The sequence below is a fragment of the Crinia signifera genome, chromosome 5 (genome assembly GCF_055691185.1).
Source record: "Crinia signifera chromosome 5, ASM5569118v1, whole genome shotgun sequence".
Classification (NCBI taxonomy): Eukaryota; Metazoa; Chordata; class Amphibia; order Anura; family Myobatrachidae; genus Crinia; species Crinia signifera.
The window spans coordinates 79,035,008-79,056,800 of record NC_139221.1 but is presented as its reverse complement, the minus strand read 5'-3'; the positions used below and the strand labels follow the sequence as shown (position 1 = coordinate 79,056,800).

General features: G+C 41.7%; 1 protein-coding gene across 4 annotated transcripts in view; it reads left to right on the top strand.

Moving 5' to 3' along the window:
• OSBPL1A (oxysterol binding protein like 1A) overlaps positions 1-21,793 on the top strand; it is a 145,159-nt gene that overhangs the window by 73,289 nt on the left and 50,077 nt on the right. For all 4 annotated transcript variants that reach the window (XM_083187505.1, XM_083187506.1, XM_083187507.1 and 1 more), the window contains 2 exons: positions 16,515-16,680; positions 17,839-17,995. In XM_083187505.1, the coding sequence (XP_083043631.1) occupies positions 16,515-16,680; positions 17,839-17,995 (323 nt within the window). The remainder of the gene's footprint in view (positions 1-16,514; positions 16,681-17,838; positions 17,996-21,793) is intronic.

The following is a 21,793-nucleotide window of genomic DNA, read 5'->3' as shown; positions in this document are numbered from 1 at the left end:
AGCAAGCAGAAAGATAAACGACCTGTCATGCATGATTTGGCACACATCGTTCAGTGTGTAGGCATGATGAACGATGTGACGATGATGTGGTATATCCTTTGCAGTTGTTTAGCAACCTATCCCTCTGATAGTTTACTCAGTCGTTCTATATGTGTGCATAATATTTTAAAATAGTCGTCTTTGCAGCGTCGAGGCTGGGATTGAATATGTTCTGGCTGATATTTACCAAATTTGAACATTTCGTTGGGTATTTTGATAAACAGCGATGAAATGTTGACATGCTAGAAGGTCAACATTTCCCTTGTGGCCCAGTGGTGACTTGCCAGCCTGCAGCAACATCTGCTGGGTCCCATCAGTCATGTGGCTATGACTTCTTCGTCAGACCTCAGTTCCTCCACGGTTGAAGTGAAAATTTCTTCCCTGTACTTAAGTACTTAGTATTCTGTAGTTGACCACATTTAGTTCTTTCAGTTTGGTCAATATTGTGGTAAGGTTCAAACCTTCTATCCTGCAGATTGGGTGCAAGATGATCATTTTAATAATGACAGTATTATAAAGCTCCTCATCCTTAATTAGTTGTAAGACGTGGGGATCACCTTTCTTATGTTTCTACTTTCTGCAATGTTTGTGTAAATTAGATAATTAAGGGATTATGGGATGTGGCTGTTAGGTTGGCACAAGAAAGGTCAACATGCCTTAGGTCGACAGAGTTCTTAGGTTGACAATGCAGAAGATCAACGTGGGTTTTTGGATTTTGTCCCCACTGTGGTCCCAGAACAGGTGGTAGTTCATGCCCTACCATCCACTAGGGCATGGAGGAAGAATAGAATAGTATGCCGAGCGATGCGAGGGGCTGCCATACACTTAGACAGATCTAGACGCCTTAAAATAAATAAAAAAATACATGTTGCCTTTCTGCATTGTTGACCTTCTGCCGGTCGACCTTCTAGTGTCAACCTTTCTTGGGTCAACCAAGTGATCCATACCTGTGGATTACAATGTAACCTAGGAGAGTGCCAAATTGAGTTAATTCAATTCTAGTTACTCATTTTCTGAATCTCTGAGGAACGGTGACACTTGCAGGCTGCTGTTTTGGGTTTATTGTGCAATTCTATCATTTCATTGTTGTGTTTTGACATTCTTAGCGGGAAGGGTATTCAATGTGTGCTGAGATATCCGACAGTAGGAAATATTGGCACACACCAAGGTGGCCGTTTTTGCCAGAATTGAAAGCCATGCAGATTCAATATTTCAAGTCGAAATTGCATTGTTGAAAAAGGACTCTAGCTGGTGGCATTTCCGTCCAAATATATAAGCTGATTGCCAAATATTTAGCTGATCCACATGTTTTCCGACCGCCAGAGCGTTTCCGACAGATAGACGATTGAATACCAATGGTCGAAATGCTGGAAATGTTCTGTAGTAAACAGATTGAATACCACCAATAGAATATAGACACTACCTGTTCAAACAGTAACAATAGGCCAGATGTATGAAGCTTTAACCCCTTCCCGACATTTGACGTACATTTACGTCATGGTCGGGAAGTACTTCCCGACACATGGCGTAAATGTACGTCATGGCATTTAACTGTCACCGCGTCTATAGACGCGGTGACAGTTTCAACATGTCTGCTGTCCCTGACAGCAGACATGTCCGTGCATGCCCAGGGGGGGCTGCGATGCCGCCCCCCCGTCGGCGATCGCTGTGATTGGCTGTTCAGTGTGAACAGCCAATTACAGCGTTTTCCTGTGTCACCGGCGAATAACGTTCGCCGGTGACACGGGATCAGAGGTGATTGGTGCTGTAAAGTACAGCACCAATCACCGCGGGGTGTAAGGGTGACACTGGTGTCACCCCACCGCACCCCGCCCGCCCCCAAAGGCCGTGATTGGTTCGTCGGACCGACGGACCAATCACAGCCAAGGAGGGGGATTTAAACTAACGGTGACTGCACTGCAGACGCCATTCCGGTCTGGAATAGCGTGCAGTGCGGTCACCGTACCTCCCTGCCGCCATACTGACCAGAACCTTGCTCCATAGCTTGCTCCATACTTACCTGATCGCTGCTTCATCACTGCTTCCTGGATCCTGTTACTACTTGTGCCTTCCTGTGAAATTGTGCTGCTGCAGTGTACTAGCTAGATAGATAGAGAGATAGATAGAGAGATAGAGAGATAGAGAGATAGAGAGAGATAGAGAGAGATAGAGAGAGATAGAGAGAGATAGAGAGAGATAGAGAGAGATAGAGAGAGATAGAGAGAGATAGAGAGAGATAGTGTCAGAGAGTGCTGATCGCTGCTTCATCACTGCTTCCTGGATCCTGTTGCTACTTGTGCCTTCCTGTGAAATTGTGCTGCTGCAGTGTACTAGCTAGATAGAGAGATAGATAGAGAGATAGAGAGAGATAGAGAGAGATAGAGAGAGATAGAGAGAGAGATAGTGTCAGAGAGTGCTATATTTTGTGCTGCTGCAGTGTGATATAGTTATAGATAGAGAGAGAGAGATAGAGAGAGAGAGATAGATAGAGAGGCCTAGTGACAGAGTGCTATATTTTGTGCTGCTGCAGTGTGATAGTTATAGAGAGATAGAGAGAGATAGTGTCAGAGAGTGCTATATTTTGTGCTGCTGCAGTGTGATATAGTTATAGATAGAGAGAGATAGAGAGAGAGAGATAGATAGAGAGGCCTAGTGACAGAGTGCTATATTTTGTGCTGCTGCAGTGTGATAGTTATAGAGAGATAGAGAGAGATAGAGAGAGAGAGATAGAGAGAGATAGTGACAGATTGTGCTATATATTTTTGATATAACTGACTGCTGCCCCCTCCTTTTGTGCTGATCAGTATAAATTAACTGATCAGCAACTTTTTGGGGGCGCAGGTTTTTTTTTATATATAGATATACCTGTCAGTGCTGCTGCTGCAGTGTCATAGAGTGATAGATAGTGAGAGATAGAGAGATAGAGAGAGATAGTGACAGAGAGTGATAGAGAGTGCTAAATTTTTTGTCTGCTGCCCCCGCCTTTTGTGCTGATCACTATATCTGAGGTGATCAGCAACTTTTTTGGGGGTACAGAGGTTTTTTTTTTTTTATATATACCTGTCAGTTGCACCAAAGGTTGTGCACCTGCTGCACCTCACTGGTAATCAGTGTCGCATCACTGATCACCTTTTTTTTTTTTGTGTGTGTGTGCTGTGGGGTCTTTTTTTAATTTTTTTTTTACACACACTGTGATTTTGTGGGTGTCCTGTGGCCGCTGTGCGCTGATCAGTGACGTACATCACTGATCATCTTTTTCGGTACAGGGTTGATCTATATATTTTTTTTTTTGATCAAATTCCTGTTGCCTTTGAGCGCTGTTCAGTGACAGACGTTACTGACCAACATCTGTGCTCAATTTTTGGCGCAGGACCTTTTTTTTTTTTTTTAACCCCTTAAATTTTTTATTTTTAACCTTCATTTTTTTTTTTTTTATTGGTATAAAGTATTTTTTTTTTTCTGCACCACATACACACTACACACTACATACCCCCCGGATTGAAATAAAGTTTGTACCCCCCCCCTACACTATACACGTGTTGAAACATTTCACTACCAGTAACACAAAAATAAAAATGGCATCCCAAATGTCCTCCCAAATGTCCTCCCAAATGTCCTCCCAGTCATCCAGGAGAATGTATTCAGCGGAGGAGGCATATGCCCTGCTTGCTTCTGACTCTGACACAGCCAGTGATGCAAGCGGGGAATTTGAAGGATTCGCCTTAAGCTCCTCTTCCTCCTCTGGTGATGAGGGACCCCCTCAAAGACGCCCCCGTAGAGCAGCTGAGACCCCCCCCCCCAATAATTGATCTCGTATGGACCCCACCACCAGACAATTTTGAGCCCCAGGTTCCTGAGTTTTTGGCCATGCCAGGAATCCAATTTGATTCCACAGGTCTCAGAGAAATTGACTTTTTCAAATTATTTTTCTCTGATGATTTTATAAATTTAATGGTGGACCAAACTAATTTATATGCCCAGCAGTTTATTGCTCAAAACCCCACGTCATCATTTGCTAGGTGGACCCCTGTAGATGCAGTAGAGATGATGACGTTTTGGGGTCTGGTGTTTCATATGGGCATAGTAAAAAAGCCAGAAATTAGGCAATATTGGAGTACAGATGTTCTGTACAGTACTCCATTTTACCGTATGGCCATGCCCCGGACTCGATTTGAGACAATTCTTAAATTTATACATTACACCGATAATGCACAGTGCCCACCCAGAGATGATCCCACCTTTGACCGGCTATTCAAAGTCAGGCCGGTCATTGATCATTTCAGTGCCAAATTTGAAGAGGTGTACATCCCTGAAAAATTTATTTGTATCGACGAGTCCCTTATACATTTTAAAGGAAGGGTTAAATTCCGCCAGTACCTTCCCAGTAAGAGGGCAAGGTATGGCATAAAAATGTACAAACTGTGTGAAAGCACCTCAGGGTACACCCACAGGTTTAGGGTTTATGAAGGGAAGGATTCAAGAATTGAACCGCCAGAATGCCCCCCCTCCCTCGTAGGTGTTAGTGGGAAAATTGTCTGGGATTTAGTGCACCCCTTCCTGGATAAAGGTTATCACCTCTATGTGGATAACTTTTACACCAGCATCCCCCTGTTTAAGGCCCTTGGTTCAAGAGGTACAGCAGCTTGCGGTACTGTGCGCAAGAACCAAAGAGGCCTCCCAAAAACGCACATTGCCCAAGTAATGAGAAGGGGTGAAAGCAGGGGAATATGCACCGAAAATATGTTGTTGGTCAAATATAAGGACAAGAGGGATGTCCTTATACTGACAACAATTCACGGAGACAGTACCACCTCCGTCCCTGTACGAGGTACCAGTACCCACACCTCAAAACCTAATTGTATCCTGGATTACAATAGGTACATGGGCGGAGTGGATCTTTCAGATCAGGTACTGAAGCCGTACAGTGCCCTGCGGAAAACAAAAATCTGGTACAAGAAGGTGGCCGTGTATATCATCCAGATGGCACTGTATAACGCTTACGTGCTATTCCGTTCTACCGGCCAGAGGGGGACATTTATGCACTTTCAAGAGGAAGTCATAAAGGGCCTAATATTTGGGAACCAGCAGGCAGAGGGCCCCAGTACTTCTAGTACTGGCCCCCGTATTGTACCAGGGCAGCATTTTCCTGATGAAATCCCCTCCACTGGAAAAAAGGGCAGGACACAAAAAAGGTGCAAAGTTTGCTATAAAAAGGGAATAAGAAAGCAAACTATTTTCCAGTGTGACACTTGCCCCGACAAACCCGGCCTATGTATAAAGGAGTGTTTTAAAATATACCACACATCTATGGAATATTAGGTTCATAATTTCACCGTGCTTCGGGGGTCTTGCTAATGCCACATAGCACCCACCATTCATTCCACCAGAATCTGAGCCGCAAAATCCAAAAATCACTCCTTCCCTTCTGAGTCCTGCCATGCACAGACTTTGGGGTGCTTTGTCTCCTTCATTCCTTGTGAAAATGAAAAATTTTGAGCCAGAACTGCATTTTTGTGTAAAAAAATGTAATTTTTCATGTTCACTGCCCACTTGTATCAAAATTGGTGAAACCCCTGGGGGTTTGAAATGTACACTATACCCCTAGATGAATTCCCTGAGGGGTGTAGTTTGCAAAATGGGGTCACTTGTGGGGGGGTTCCACTGTATTGGTGCTTTGGGGGTCTTGCTAATGCGACATAGCACCCACCATCATTCCACCAGAATTTGTGCTGCAAAATCCAAATATCACTCCTTCCCTTCTGAGTCCTGCCACTTTTTGGTCACACATGAGGCATTGCCGTACTCGGGAGAAATTGGGGCACAGATTTTGGGGTGCTTTGTCTCCTTCATTCCTTCTGAAAATGAAAAATTTTGAGCCAGAACTGCATTTTTGTGTAAAAAAATGTAATTTTTCATTTTCACTGCCCACTTGTATCAAAATTGGTGAAACCCCTGGGGGTTTTAAATGTACACTATACCCCTAGATGAATTCCCTGAGGGGTGTAGTTTGCAAAATGGGGTGACTTGTGGGGGGGTTCCACTGTATTGGTGCAACATAGCACCCACCATTCATTCCACCAGAATATGTGCTGCAAAATCCAAAAATCACTCCTTCCCTTCTGAGTCCTGCCATGCACCCAACTGGTATTTTTTGGTCACATGTGAGGCATTGCCGTACTCGGGAGAAATTGGGGCACAGATTTTGGGGTGCTTTTTCTCCTTCATACCTTCTGAAAATGAAAAATTTTGAGCCAGAACTGCATTTTTGTGTAAAAAATGTAATTTTTCTTTTTCACTGCCCACTTGTATCAAAATTGGTGAAACCCCTGGGGGTTTGAAATGTACACTATACCCCTAGATGAATTCCCTGAGGGGTGTAGTTTGCAAAATGGGGTCACTTGTGGGGGGGTTCCACTGTATTGGTGCTTGGGGGGTCTTGCTAATGCGACATAGCACCCACCAAAATTCCACCAGAATCTGAGCTGCAAAATCCAAAAATCACTCCTTCCCTTTTGAGTCCTGCCATGCACCCAACTGGTATTTTTTGGTCACATGTGAGGCATTGCCGTACTCGGGAGAAATTGGGGCACAGATTTTGGGGTGCTTTTTCTCCTTCATACCTTCTGAAAATGAAAAATTTTGAGCCAGAACTGCATTTTTGTGTAAAAAATGTAATTTTTCTTTTTCACTGCCCACTTGTATCAAAATTGGTGAAACCCCTGGGGGTTTGAAATCTACACTATACCCCTAGATGAATTCCCTGAGGGGTGTAGTTTGCAAAATGGGGTCACTTGTGGGGGGGTTCCACTGTATTGGTGCTTGGGGGGTCTTGCTAATGCGACATAGCACCCACCAAAATTCCACCAGAATCTGAGCTGCAAAATCCAAAAATCACTCCTTCCCTTTTGAGTCCTGCCATGCACCCAACTGGTATTTTTTGGTCACATGTGAGGCATTGCCGTACTCGGGAGAAATTGGGGCACAGATTTTGGGGTGCTTTTTCTCCTTCATACCTTCTGAAAATGAAAAATTTTGAGCCAGAACTGCATTTTTGTGTAAAAAATGTAATTTTTCATGTTCACTGCCCACTTGTATCAAAATTGGTGAAACCCCTGGGGGTTTGAAATGTACACTATACCCCTAGATGAATTCCCTGAGGGGTGTAGTTTGCAAAATGGGGTCGCTTGTGGGGGGGTTCCACTGTATTGGTGCTTGGGGGGTCTTGCTAATGCGACATAGCACCCACCAAAATTCCACCAGAATCTGAGCCGCAAAATCCAAAAATCACTCCTTCCGTTCTGAGTCCTGCCATGCACCCAACTGGTATTTTTTGGTCACATGTGAGGCATTTCCATACTCGGGAGAAATTGGGGCACATATTTTGGGGTGCTTTTTCTCCTTCATACCTTCTGAAAATGAAAAATTTTGAGCCAGAACTGCATTTTTGTGTAAAAAAATGTAATTTTTCATTTTCACTGCCCACTTGTATCAAAATTGGTGAAACCCCTGGGGGTTTGAAATGTACACTATACCCCTAGATGAATTCCCTGAGGGGTGTACTTTGCAAAATGGGGTGACTTGTGGGGGGGTTCCACTGTATTGGTGCAACATAGCACCCACCATTCATTCCACCAGAATCTGTGCTGCAAAATCCAAAAATCACTCCTTCCCTTCTGAGTCCTGCCATGCACCCAACTGGTATTTTTTGGTCACATGTGAGGCATTGCCGTACTCGGGAGAAATTGGGGCACAGATTTTGGGGTGCTTTTTCTCCTTCATACCTTCTGAAAATGAAAAATTTTGAGCCAGAACTGCATTTTTGTGTAAAAAAATGTAATTTTTCATTTTCACTGCCCACTTGTATCAAAATTGGTGAAACCCCTGGGGGTTTGAAATGTACACTATACCCCTAGATGAATTCCCTGAGGGGTGTAGTTTTCAAAATGGGGTGACTTGTGGGGGGGTTCCACTGTATTGGTGCTTGGGGGGTCTTGCTAATGCGACATAGCACCCACCAAAATTCCACCAGAATCTGAGCCCAAAAATCACTCCTTCCGTTCTGAGTCCTGCCATGCACCCAACTGGTATTTTTTGGTCACATGTGAGGCATTGCCGTACTCGGGAGAAATTGGGGCACATATTTTGGGGTGCTTTTTCTCCTTCATACCTTCTGAAAATGAAAAATTTAGAGCCAGAACTGCATTTTTGTGTAAAAAAATGTAATTTTTCATTTTCACTGCCCACTTGTATCAAAATTGGTGAAACCCCTGGGGGTTTGAAATGTACACTATACCCCTAGATGAATTCCCTGAGGGGTGTAGTTTTCAAAATGGGGTGACTTGTGGGGGGGTTCCACTGTATTGGTGCTTGGGGGGTCTTGCTAATGCGACATAGCACCCACCAAAATTCCACCAGAATCTGAGCTGCAAAATCCAAAAATCACTCCTTCCCTTCTGAGTCCTGCCATGCACCCAACTGGTATTTTTTGGTCACATGTGAGGCATTGCCGTACTCGGGAGAAATTGGGGCACAGATTTTGGGGTGCTTTGTCTCCTTCATACCTTCTGAAAATGACAAATTTGGAGCCTGAACTGCATTTTTGTGTAAAAAAAATAATTTTTCATTTTCACTGCCCAGTTGTACCACAATTGGTGAAACCCCTGGGGGTTTGAAATGTACACTATACCCCTAGATGAATTCCCTGAGGGGTGTAGTTTGCAAAATGGGGTCACTTGTGGGGGGGTTCCTAACTTTTAGCATCTTATGGTGCCTTGAAACCTACATGGTGCCTAAAAAATAATCTCATAAAAAGGAGGCTCCAAAATCAAGTAGGTGCTCCTTCTATTATGAAGCCTGTGGTTTGGTCACCGTGCACACTAGGGCCACATATAGGATATTTATGAAAACAAAAGAATTGGGGGAATCAATTTTTAGTCACATTTCTCTAGTAAAATGTACTGTGTTCCTTATAAAAATGTATTAAAATTGCAAATCTGCAAAAAAAAAGAAATTTTGAAATTTCACCTACACTTTGTTTTAATTCCTGTGAAACACCTAAAGGGTTAACAAACTTCCAAAATGCTGTTTTGAATACTGTGAGGGGTGCAGTTTTTGAAATGGCATCATTTATGGGGGTGTCTCACATACAAGTCCCTCAAAGTTACATCAGAACTGAACTGGTCCCTAAAAAAATCAGTGTTTGAAATTTTCTTGAAAATTTGAGAATTTGCTATTCATATTGTAAGCCTCCTAGTGTCCCAAAAAATTAAAAGGAAGTTGAAATAATGATGTCAACATAAAGTAGACATATGGCCTATGTTAGTTATTCACTATTTTGAGTGGTAAGATTATTTGTCTCACAAGCAGAAAATTTAACATTTTGCAAATCGCTAAATTTTCCATTTTTTCACGATATTTTGGTATTTTTCACAAAAAAACACAGACTGTATCGACCCAAATTTACCACTAATTTGAAGTACAATGTGTCACGAAAAAACAATCTCAAAATCACTGGGATAAGTAAAAGCAAAAAAAAGTTATCCCCACTTAAGTGAGACATGTCAGATTTGAAAAAAAGGGCTCTGTCAGGAACGCAAAAACTGGCTCTGTCAGGAAGGGGTTAAAGAGTGATAACATGGAGAGTAATAAACAGCCATCCAATCAGCTGCTAACTGCTATTACAGGCTGGTTTGAAAAATGACAGGTAGGAGCTGATTGGCTAGCTGTTTATCACTCTATCACTTTTCAATATTGGGTTGCCAACATTGTCTTTGTCAATCTTTTGACTACATCCCATATATACCTCAATAATGTCTCAAATATATAAAGTTTTTATTGGTGGCTACAGAGACTTGCATGATTGGTCTGGAAATACATTTTTTTCGGTGTGTTTATGGTCTGTTTTAAAAATATATACTACATTGTCCTAGACCAGACCTGTTTGTGGGCATCAAATAAGCAGACTGTACACAAACGGTTAAAAAAGAATAGCACTTTTTAGGTTGACATCTAGCAGGGTTTGAGGGGTGATAGATATGAGAACTATACCGTTCAGGAGGAATGCTCAGCTGCCGGTGCATGTATGATGCACCATGTTAATGTTTCATTTTTTGACGATGCCTGAATTTGTTTTTTTTAGTCCCCACCTTTTTAGTCCTTTATATCATGCACACGTATTCTGCAGTGCTTTACATCACTACATAAGACGGGGTTTCTGGGACATGGGTTGGAGAGGCATGGTAGACATTGCCATAACACAGTAAGAGCACGTCAATACAAATTGCAGCAAAAGTTTCTATCTCCTTGTTTGGAGAAGGATGATTGGTGGTTACTCAAACCAGGTGCACGTTGTGAGCTAATGATGATGCCACACGTCTGTCACACCCAGTTGTGTGCTGTGTATTTGAGCATTTTTGTCCTCACCGTGAATGCAGACTGTGCATCTGCTGCTGTTACTTGTATGGGACAGGGAGCCATAGCCAACTCTGAGTAGACTGCGAAGTGCTATATATATTTTTTTTAATAATTCTGGATGGAGATTACATTTGCTCAAACTCTGAATATGATTTGTAATGCATACTGTACACTGACATAGGTTTTTCCATTATTTCTGCTCTTTGCTTTGTATACCTTTTTATCCTTTACATTTCCTTTTCCTGTTTACATTCATTTCTGTATGGCTGCCTTGTGTGGATTTCTCCCTCTGCTGGCTTCACAACACAGCAGCTGCTGAACTCATAACACCAACTAAAGAATTGAAAACTCTGCTCTAATTAGCTTAATGAGCTCCATGGACCTTTTTCACAAGCACATAACAATAGACAAATTATATTTATAAATATACAATTTTATTGGAACATGTCAGTTTTTTTAGGTGGCCACCTTATTTGTATAAAACAATAATATTTAATAAAACCCAAACATAAAATAAACAGCACAGGTAAAAACTTTTTGGTAATAATGCTTCTAATTACTCTTTTAGTAATACTTCTATAATTTGTATTGAAGTATAGGTGTCCGTTATCCAGCTTAGGCAAAGTAACCCGTTGCAATTAATTGGGTTGATCTCAATGAGCAAATCAACTACAAGTGATATGTTCCGTTCACATACAGTAAATGGTTGTCAGCCGCTTACCCGCTAGTGGATGTTAGTTTGGGGTACCTGCCGTGGGTAGAGGAGGGCTGTGCTCTTCTGCCTGGAGTCTTAGGCTGGTTTCACACACTCCGGCTCCTGCCGGACGGTGAAATCCCGCACGGCCAGGGAGCCGTGCCGCACACATTAGTTGTGAATGGACACTATTGTGTCCATTCACACGGGACGGCCACGGCCCGGCCGCACGGCTGCAGCCGGATCCCACCACTGGAAGGGACGGCTGCCGGGCAGTGGCCATCTCCTCCATGATAAACTAGTGTATGCTGCACGGCTACCTGGCCGTCCGGGTTTTGGCCGTCCGGCAGGAGCCGGAGTGTGTGAAACCGGCCTTAGGGAGAAGAGATGTATGCGGCTGTCACGTCTCTCACCCGTGACGTCACTGTCTCCGGCTCTGGGCTGGAGTGCCCAGGCACAGTACTCTCAGCGGGGAGTTCTGTAGTGAAGGAGCTGTCACCTGCTTGATGACCTGGAGGCTGGTGGATGCAGATGGGGATTGCGTCTCTCTCCGTTACGTTCTCCCTGGCTCTACTCCACAGATCTCTTGCACAGCGGATGTAATTAGGTGGTTGTTGGACTTGAATTTGCTGTCCAATGGAAAAACAATGTGGTGCTCCAATGCTGTTCGTAATGAATGGTGGCTGTCTTTGAGCTGGTACCAGATCGCAATTTTGGATGTAGGAAGCTGGGTAGTGGAACCATAACTATTTGATGTATTACACTGATACATCTGAAAAAATCTGCAGCTCAGCATAAATGATATTTATTTGATATATACGACCGTACTTTTATACCCATTTATATGCAAATTAGCGCCTGATTTTCTAGTTTTATCTAGTGAAGTTGTGTTACTGATCGCATAAGACCCGAGCTGCCTGGCTATTTTAGGCATAGGCCGGTGTCACCTGCACAAGGCACCTGGCAGCCAGCTCATCGACGACTAGCACAAAATAAATGGAGAGGCTCCATCATAAAAATGAACAGATTTTAAACAAAATGTTTTCAAACAAAAAATCCAGAATCTTCCTACATTTTATAACAGGAAGTATAAATATCCCATTTGTATAGGCCCATAAAAGATTATTTAATAACAGATTTTAGATTCCAGCCATCAATCTTCATTCATCTAGCATCAATACGCCACGTGATGTAATACACCTGAGCTGTGAGGTCTCATGCGTCTGTTAGAGCTGGATGTCTTTTTCACGTCTTTCTACCTGAATATGCGTATTTGATTTGTGACACGTGTATATCTGTGTGCCACGGAGTCTATATACATAGTATACTGGAACTCGTGTGAGAAGCTGTGGCCCCTGTACTGTAGCACTTTGTGTGCTACGGTGTCGGAATCTGTATACAAAGTGTTGCATACCAAAATAATCCGTGCAGTCCCATGGTGTGATGGGACCTGTAGAATGCAGTGTGCTATAGTCCTTCAGGTGACTTGAGAATTTTAAATAATTACCTCATTCGTATTAAGACCTATGTATTTGTACAAGTGTGAGACCCTATCAACAACACAACACAAATGGGGCAAACAGTGAGTCTGAAAAGATCTATGTATTGCCGGTCAGTTCTGTAGTAGTTACCTGTTAGCTCCCTGTGTGCTGGGAGTGGGTCAGGTCCCAGTGTCGTGGAATCATTGCTTTGAGTACACTGTCAATTACCTGCCTGTTTACTAAGACTAATCACACACTTTAAAGTATCTTCCCAGGGAACTGCTGTTGCATGGTTATATCTCATACAGTAGCAGTATGATCCGTGGCCACCACTGTTCAGTCTTATGAGTTATGGAGTGTAGTGTAGTTGCAGAGGCAAATTTAGACATAATGGAGCCCTAAGCAAGATACCAGCTTGGGGCCTTCCTCCCACCAACAACCTGTAGCACCAGGGATTTAAGTTGGGGGGAACAGGGTGGAATGAAGCTCCACCACTTGTAATGGTGAGGAGGCACTGGTTTAACCTTCACCTTTTGCTCTGCACAGTGTTTCTAACAGAAAAGCATTATAGTTTGCAAGGGGGTGACAAAAACCCTACCACTGGTTCTACCTTTTTGGGGGAGAGGAAGGGTGGTAATAAGGTGTAAAAGGGAAATGAGTTGAGCATGGGGGTCCTACTTTCCTACATTTTTTAATTGAAAGCGTCACCCCACACTACCTCCATTGCACTTCCTACTGTCTGGTACATCTTTAGGTGGCCTTCCCCCTATATTAAGACAAGCCCTGTTTATTTGGAGACATTTAGAGCTGCAGACTGTCCCAGATGTGGCACCTCTGGTACAGATTTCTGGCATATGTTATGGCTGTGCCCTACAGTGCTAGAGTTTTGGAGAAATATTTGGACTGAAATATTGACTACAGAATCAACACTTCCTCTTATATCTCGTGCGGTGTGTACAGTATATTTGGTCTAGACCTAGAGGAAACTCTTTCACCTGTTCTCTAGAAATATGTCTAACAACTTTAGCCAAGGTTATAAACATCCTAGCCTCTGATGTGTGACCTCATGCATGTATACAGTTTCACGTTTCAACACTTACTTATATAAACCTGAAATAACGACTCGGAGACTTGGGTTTGGCAGAAATTGTTAGCTGAATTTATTTAAAACACTTTAAGTTAATTGATTGTACTATCATTCCTTAATTAAATGGTGGCCCAGAAAGAACGGCTAGTGATCCAAGCTCCACCCCACGACTGACGTATGCAATGACGTATTCCCTAAACAAGCGGTATGGCTCCACCTACTCCATTGACTGCCAACCCGACCGGGTGGTGTCGCTGTCCCCGAGCAGGTGATCCAGCGCAGGCCTATAGTCACTGAAAGGTGAGCGCACCGAAAACAACCGATGTGATGTATAAACATCGCTTAATGAAGACCTAAATCAATTAATCTGCCGTTCTTTCCTGCCTTTCAGCCAACGCGTTTACAGCCCCCTTTCCCCCCCCTTGCTAAACCATAATAGGGTGGGTAGGGTGGGAAATTCCACAGGGAAAAGAGGAAGACTCCTCCTTCCCTGTTCCTATTATCCCAGCTAACTCTGCCCTCCCCTGCTTCCCTATTGGCTCCGAGTCACATGCTCCATCAGGTACACCCAGCCTTGAATGTTTCATTCACTCCTTTCCTATGGCAGTCATTCTGTTGTTCTTATTGCAAGGAATTGGTTTGCTACCTCCCCCCTAATGCCTACCACTGGCGCGCATTAGTCAATGAAGTAGCGGGACATGAGAGATTTGTGTATCGTTTACGAGGCACACTCTCTAATTGCTATGCAAATTGTGATAGATGGAACACTTCCAGAATAGCCTCCGACCTGCCTACATGATGTTCATTGTGTAATATGTCTCCATGCGGTCAATCTGTGCATTGTGCCGACGGCAAAATGTTATTGTTTTGAAACAATATAGTACAGTATGTTTTCCACTTCTATTTCTTATACTTTATTTAATATGGTAATATATGTAATATACACCAAATGACCACACGAACAACGTTTAGATTTGGATCTTTATTACGCTTTGTGAATTTTGCAGTACAGAGACTAAAGGTCCATACACATTGGGCGACTATGCCCAGTGTGTATGTACAGCGGTGACTGCTGTCATCGCTGGGGGGAAAGACTCTGCATACACACTGAGCGTCTTTCCCCCCTGCCCGGCGCCGATTATCTTTTTCTTTTTGTGTTGCTTCCGTGCCTTTATTGTCTTGTCATGGGTTAAAGTAAGTAATATATTTGCTGGTTTGTAACCTTTAAATTTCAATAAAAAATTTACACAAGTAAAAAAAGAATGGAAAAAAAAAGGGAAATGCGTTCTCCCACCTCTCCAGGACCATTTTAAGCACTACATTTTTGCTGCTGATTGCAGGCAGCGTTGATCGAGTACCTTGTCGCGTGCACAGTCTACCAATTTTAAATGCTCAGCTGCGTTAATATTGACATTGTATACAAATCTGAATCAGGCTCTAGGTCTTTTGGAAGTAGGTTTAATGCCTGTGTCACATTTAAAGTAAACTCGCTGCCCATATGCAGTAGATTAAAGCATTTGGTGTGTCCAAATATTTTTTTTCGTCATGCTGTAATCACGCATTGCTCCTCTGGGAACGTTTTGGTTGGCCAGGATATCTTTGAGGCCCCTTCGGACCTGCTGGGCCCCAGTTGCCTAGGTTGTTTTGTGAAAAATCCTCCTCTGGATAGGTGAAATTACTTTTGGTTAGAAGGCATGGATCCCTCTCAGATTTGCTTGTACTGCATTTTGTAAATGACCACATCTGTCATGCACTTGACACAGCAGTTCTCCTGCATCAGTGTGATTAGGGATGCCAATCCTGTGGCATTTCTTCAATCCTGAGATTCGTGATTAAAATATGCTCAATCCTGGAATTGGCCTCTCTGACAAAAAAAACCACCCCGCCCCCCAAACCAGCCTCCCCTGCACATTTACGTCGGCGTGGAGTTGATTTTATATAGCGTGGCGAGCCCCACGAGGGGACGTGGAATACATGTAAAGTAATACGTGTCCCCTCGTGGGGCTCGCTGCACTCGCCATGCTTCGGGCATGGTGGCTTGCTGCACTATCTAAAATCAACTCCACGCCAATGTGGATAGTGGGGGTATGAAAAGGTCGGAGGATGCGAACCGCTGGCTCGCTGCGCTCGCCACGCTTCGGGATCGCGTCGATAGTGGGGGTGCATTTAACATTGTAAGCACCCATTAGGGTGCTTATACAATAAAAAATCGTATTGCATCGCATGCGGCTATATGGCATACGATGCGATGCGATGGCATAAGATGCCATAAGATGAAAAAATTGGGTGCCGTGCTAGGAAACAAGTTGCCTAGAATGGTGCTTCTATGTGATAAAAAAAAAAAAGAGAGAGAGAGAGGAGACCTATTTTTGTTCCTTGCCCTTCATTCCAAATTGAACAGGACAAAAGATGGGACATAAGGAAGAGATCTTCAGTATAGTCTGCACTGACCGTGTCACTCACATACTGTACACTGTGTATTGTACTGACCACTCGCAGTCACATGTCTTTACTTTTTGTAGTAATGTTTGAATAGAACCATTAAAATAGGAGTTGTTAATATGTATTGTTCACAGTGGACTAAAACAACTCCTGACACTGAAATAGTCTTCAAACTTCAAATTTTGCAGTTCTATTAAACCCACTCCTTATAGGGGAGAGATTTATATTTTAATTTAATAGTATGATTAAAGTATCAGTTTTGGCTTTTTATGTTTCCACACATCTTTTTTTTTGCGTCACCTTCATTTACCTTTTCCAGGTAATAAACTAACACAGGAATGTTATTTCTCCATTTTAGGTGAGAAATGTGAAACTGGAACACGAGCAGGAGAAAAGTAAGATCTTATCAGAGGCGTTACAGACCTTGGCTACTGAACACCACGAATTGGAACAGTCTCTGGTTAAAGGAACCCCTCCACTCCACGGCGTTCTCAGTGAGGATGAATTCTATGATGCTGTTTCAGGTATTCATTTTCTACTTTTGGGGGGTTTATTTTTAATAGTATTTGTGAAAATATATCATAATTTCATAAAATTTCTTTCACACTGAAGAATCCAAGCCTGGTGATGTTCCCCTAAGGATAATATCCTTTTTTTTTTTTTTTTTTTTTTTTTTGAGGGGGGGAGGAATGTTTATGAAAAATGTTAGCCCCATCAAAGAAAATTGCAGAAAAAGCTAACCTTTTGTTTTGGCCTCTTTTACAATACACACAGGATGATTTTTGTGTTTCTTACTGTGCAATGTACTACACAATTCAGAAAAAACATCAAAAAATGAGTACAAAGTGCAAATGGGAAACTGGTTAGGGCATAATCGGAATGCAGGTACCATCTTGTTGCTTAGCAATGATCAAATCATTAAATATGTAAAATAATGCATATCTAGATCAAAATATAGGGCATTCTGCATAATTCAGGACCAGTGGACCTATTTTGACTTTATTTTAGTACAGTTTTTTTTAACTAAACAAAATGTTACCTTCTGACCATTGAATATGTTTATTCATTGATTATGGTCCTTTTTTTTTTTTCATTTACTGTGGAATTTGTCACTTGCTGCTTCTAATTGTCATTCACAAACGCTGTTGGCACATATTGCAGATTTGTAACCCTTTAAGTGTCAACATCTCTTAGAGAGAGGTGAAGAATATGCGCTAAACATACCAGCATTGCTCACATTTGTTAAATAAAATCAAATAAAAAAATGATATGTGAAAAAAGGTTATATTTCTTTTAGAAGGTAATCATTACAGGTCGTTGTGATGAATACAAGTGTTTGTACAAATTTTCACACCTATTTTGATAAATTCACTTTATGCACGCAAAGTGGATACATTTTATTCTGAACACCTAAGTCACCAACTCCATCCACCACGAATATGCATTATACCCAGTGACATTGAAATCTAGAATTGCTCGGTGGAAGTAGTATGCCTTTGTTTTGCCGTGTAAGAGCTAACGTGAGATGCATCTCACTGGATGCTGGATGGAGCCTGTCAGGAAAAAAACAAAATAACCTCCTCAGGTTTCAGCGCTGAGCGAATGTGAGAAGTTTTCAGTTGTTGCAGTGAGGCTGGGAGTTTGAAGTGAATATTTCATTAACACTATTGCGCTTCCCTTAGATTCAGAGTCTGATCATTCCTTGAGTGGGTTTGAGACTGTTGGAAATTCTTCTGCAGAAGACAGTTTGCTTTTGAGCTTCTGTAACCAGGGCAGTATGTCGGATGACAAGAAGCCCGGCGGGGGAGATGCCACATCTAACGGCATAAAAAAACACAGGTAAGCCTAGGGCTGGACGAGGTCATTCCGGTCACTGCTTATTTATTATTTATTAGTGCAGAGCTTTGCTACAGGAGGCTAACCTTCTCTATTGTCAATGTACCAAACCAGAAGTGTAGCTGTAAAGCGATTGGGATTAGAGCGGTTCTGGGAGTCCAATGTATAGAATTCACTAGTACTGAAATAACCTATCAGCTGTTTGTCAGATGAAACAGCTGAGGCCCATTCAGTAGAAGTAACCGTCACATGTTTGAGGAGTAATGAAAGGGTTAATGTCGTTCAGCTGAGATGTCGTCAGAGTACACGGCAAAACTGCTAATTGAGCAAAATGAAGTGTTTATTCATGAACAGCTATTCAGCCTGACTGTAATGACCCTCTGGGAATAGTGTACAGCTGCAGTCTCTTTCACGGACAAGAACTATCTTGTAAAGTTTTTAGCTTCATTCTCCTCTGTTTGGCTAAATGAATATTCTCTATACACCAAGATTAGGGGATAATCATACGATTTGTGTGCAAGAGAAGGAAAAAAAGTAGGAAGCACTTAAACAAAAATTGTACTTCAGCAATTGACATTTTTTGGCAACAATATATTCCCTATTGCATATGTATGTTGGAATACAGGACTGCCAGGGCGGAACCACCGCAAGGTTTGCCGCAAATACAGGAACCACTGATCAAACTTTCTTTGTAAAACGAAGTAACGAAAAATGTTACTAAGAGTTTTAGATCACTCATGGACTACAGCGCAAGATGGGCTAGGTAACTAAGGTTATGGCCTAAGTGCTGGCCTACCTGGTATCGTCAGATCCTTCATCGCTAATAGAAAACTCTCTGTAAAACCGCAGTATTATGTACACAGTCAGTGTAATGTGGATTACTCTAATTGGTTACTCCCAACTGATAACCAACTCCAATCCCTGCCCCCAATACTTTGCCAGTCCTTCACCTCATATCTCTCTCTCTCTCTCTCTCTGAGAGAGCGAGAGAGAGATCTTTTATTAAAGCCTTCCAGCTCTTATCCTAACTACTCATTCAGTATTCCTCTCTTACAGTCTCTCCTGTCTGTGTCTGTCTGCCTCTCCCCTCTGGAATGCAAGGCCGCCTTCTCCATGTGCTATTTCTTTATTTCTTCCTTCTCATATAGCACCATCTCTTCCCCATTGCCATTAATGGGCCAAAACCCCTGGGCTCAGCTGGCACTGCTGTTGTGCGTAGTGTGACTGCATGCGTGTGCATCACTGGTTACGTGGCTTGTGTTCTACATTCTGCAATGTCCTGTAGTGTGAGTCTTTTACTGAATGGGCTTCTACAAAGCAAAATAGGTGATGTTACCCATAGCAACCAATCAGATTTTGTCTATCATTTTCTAGTATGCAATAGAGAAATGGTAGAAATAATTTGATTGTTGCTATGGGAAGCACCCCCTAATCCTTTACAAGCTTTAGTAAATTGATCACCTAAATGGCATCCTTCATTTTATGATCGTCAAACTCAGGGGCACCCCTAGGCAGCTGCCTCATGGTACAGCCGGCCCTGTGTGGAAGCCTTGGGCAGTTGCACAATCACCAGCATGCCCAAGTATTTGGCTGTCATGGCTTGGGGCTATTTATCTCTTCTGTTCAGTCATTTTTGTAGCCTCCTCCCTCTGTAAAATGGTCCAATTCCATGCTTAATGGTCCCCATACTGTACTGTGTATTTCCCTGTTACAGTGAGATTGGTTTATTTTAGCATTCTAGGTTCTGCTTAACATTTAAAGTGGGGGCTTTTTTAATATTTACATTTTTCATAATATTATATATGTCATAATTGCTACAGAAGTTAGAAGTAAAAATCATAGTAATACCATTTCCCAATGACAAGTGCAGTCTTGTGGCACATAATTTAGTGAGCAGAGAGGCATTGGAGTGACCCTTTAACTCTATATGCTCTGACCTGTAAAACTGATCCTCTCCTTCTACTCCACACTCCTCTCTCCCATCCCTCCCATCACATTACATAAGTGGGCCTGTGTTTGTGTCATACTTTGCAACCTCCAGAGAGATTTTAAAATACATGATTTATAGGACAAGAAAAAAATAAAATAATAATAATTAAAAAAATAAAAAAAAAAAATATATATATATATATATATATATATATATATATATATATATATATATATATATATATATATATATATATAGTACGAAAATATTAAATAGCAGCCTGGTTTATAATAAATAAATAAATAAATATATATATATATATATATATATATATATATATATTTTTTTTTTTTACTTTGAAACCCATAGATGTTTGCTCTGTATTGCTCATTGTTCATTCACTCTTGTAATTAAACATGATTTATTAATGTATCTCCTGTTGCTTTTTTGTTTCCATCCACTTGATCTGTTAGTTGTTACAGTGGATGGAGTAAAAGGGCCCAAAGCCATGATCAGAGATCTATGTTTTGCATCTTTCATATGGAATTTCTCTGTACATTGTCTTTGCATTGGACAGAAGTGTATGGGAATAATGTGACACATATTCTGTATAATTATTTTTCCCATTCACTTTTGTAATATACCCGGCAAGCTGATACTGTACATTAAAGTGTGGGCTATGTTCTGTGATCTGCCAGGATGAAAGGTACACCGCACTTCTCGTATGTCAACGGCGGACTCCTCAATGGGTTGGCGTGTCAATATAACAGACGTGCTCAGAACTTAGATCTGTAGAACTTTACTTAGAGCGTTATCATAGTGTATTAAAGCTTGGTATCTATTCACGTACTGCATGAAACCACCTGGAGCTCACTTCTAGAAGGGTAGAAGATTAACGCCATCAGCGTAACCATCATGAAATGTGCAGGCATGATGTATTCATGCTTGTGCCAATCTGTGATGTTGATATACATGTTTGCATAGTTGCAAATAGATATAGATAGATCCACACAGTCCTATGTTTGCTTGCCAATGTTCTAATAATTACTGTTGTCTGAGCACTGGTGCAAATGCACACTGATTGTGATAGCAGCTTGTGATTGGCTGATTTGACCAGAGAGAGGTTTATAAAGCACTTTCCTTTCTTGTAGCATTCTCCATGTAGAACGCTAAGCGGATTGTAGATATGTTAAACCAATATAACATTGCATAGTGGGCTCTCCACTATGTTCTTATGTCCATCCCTTTTTAATATTTTTGGCCTTGTGATTTTTAGTATAGTGATGATAATACAGGTCGAGTATCCCGTATCCGAATATCCGTTATCCAAATTATTCCGAAAACCAGACATTCCAGAAAGTGAAAAAAAAAAATTTTTTTGCTAAAAACTCACTGGGGACATTTGTAACCGCATCACTGGGGACATGATATGTAACTGGCACTATATATGTGCAAGACAATAATTGCTTGGCATTCAAATTCACTGCTGAGATACAGTAGTACACACATTTTGTTTCACGTTTTGAAACCTTGTTTTTTGAACAAATAAAATATATTTGTGTGTATTTTATGTGGTAATAAAATATATTTGTGTGTATATTATGTGTTTATACAGCATAAATGCAAGATACTACAAAATACATCATTGAAATATTAAAATATTCCGAAATACGGAATAATCCGTTATCCAAAATTCTCCTGGTCCCGAGCATTTTGGATAAGGGATACTCAACCTGTATAAAGTATTAACATGAGCAGGGAGTTGCTGCCGTCCACTTCCGCATACAGTATCAGTCGCATGTCACACGGTAAATAGGACGCAGCAGTCACATGACCACATCCTAGATTGTTCGGCTTTTTGGTCTTATTGT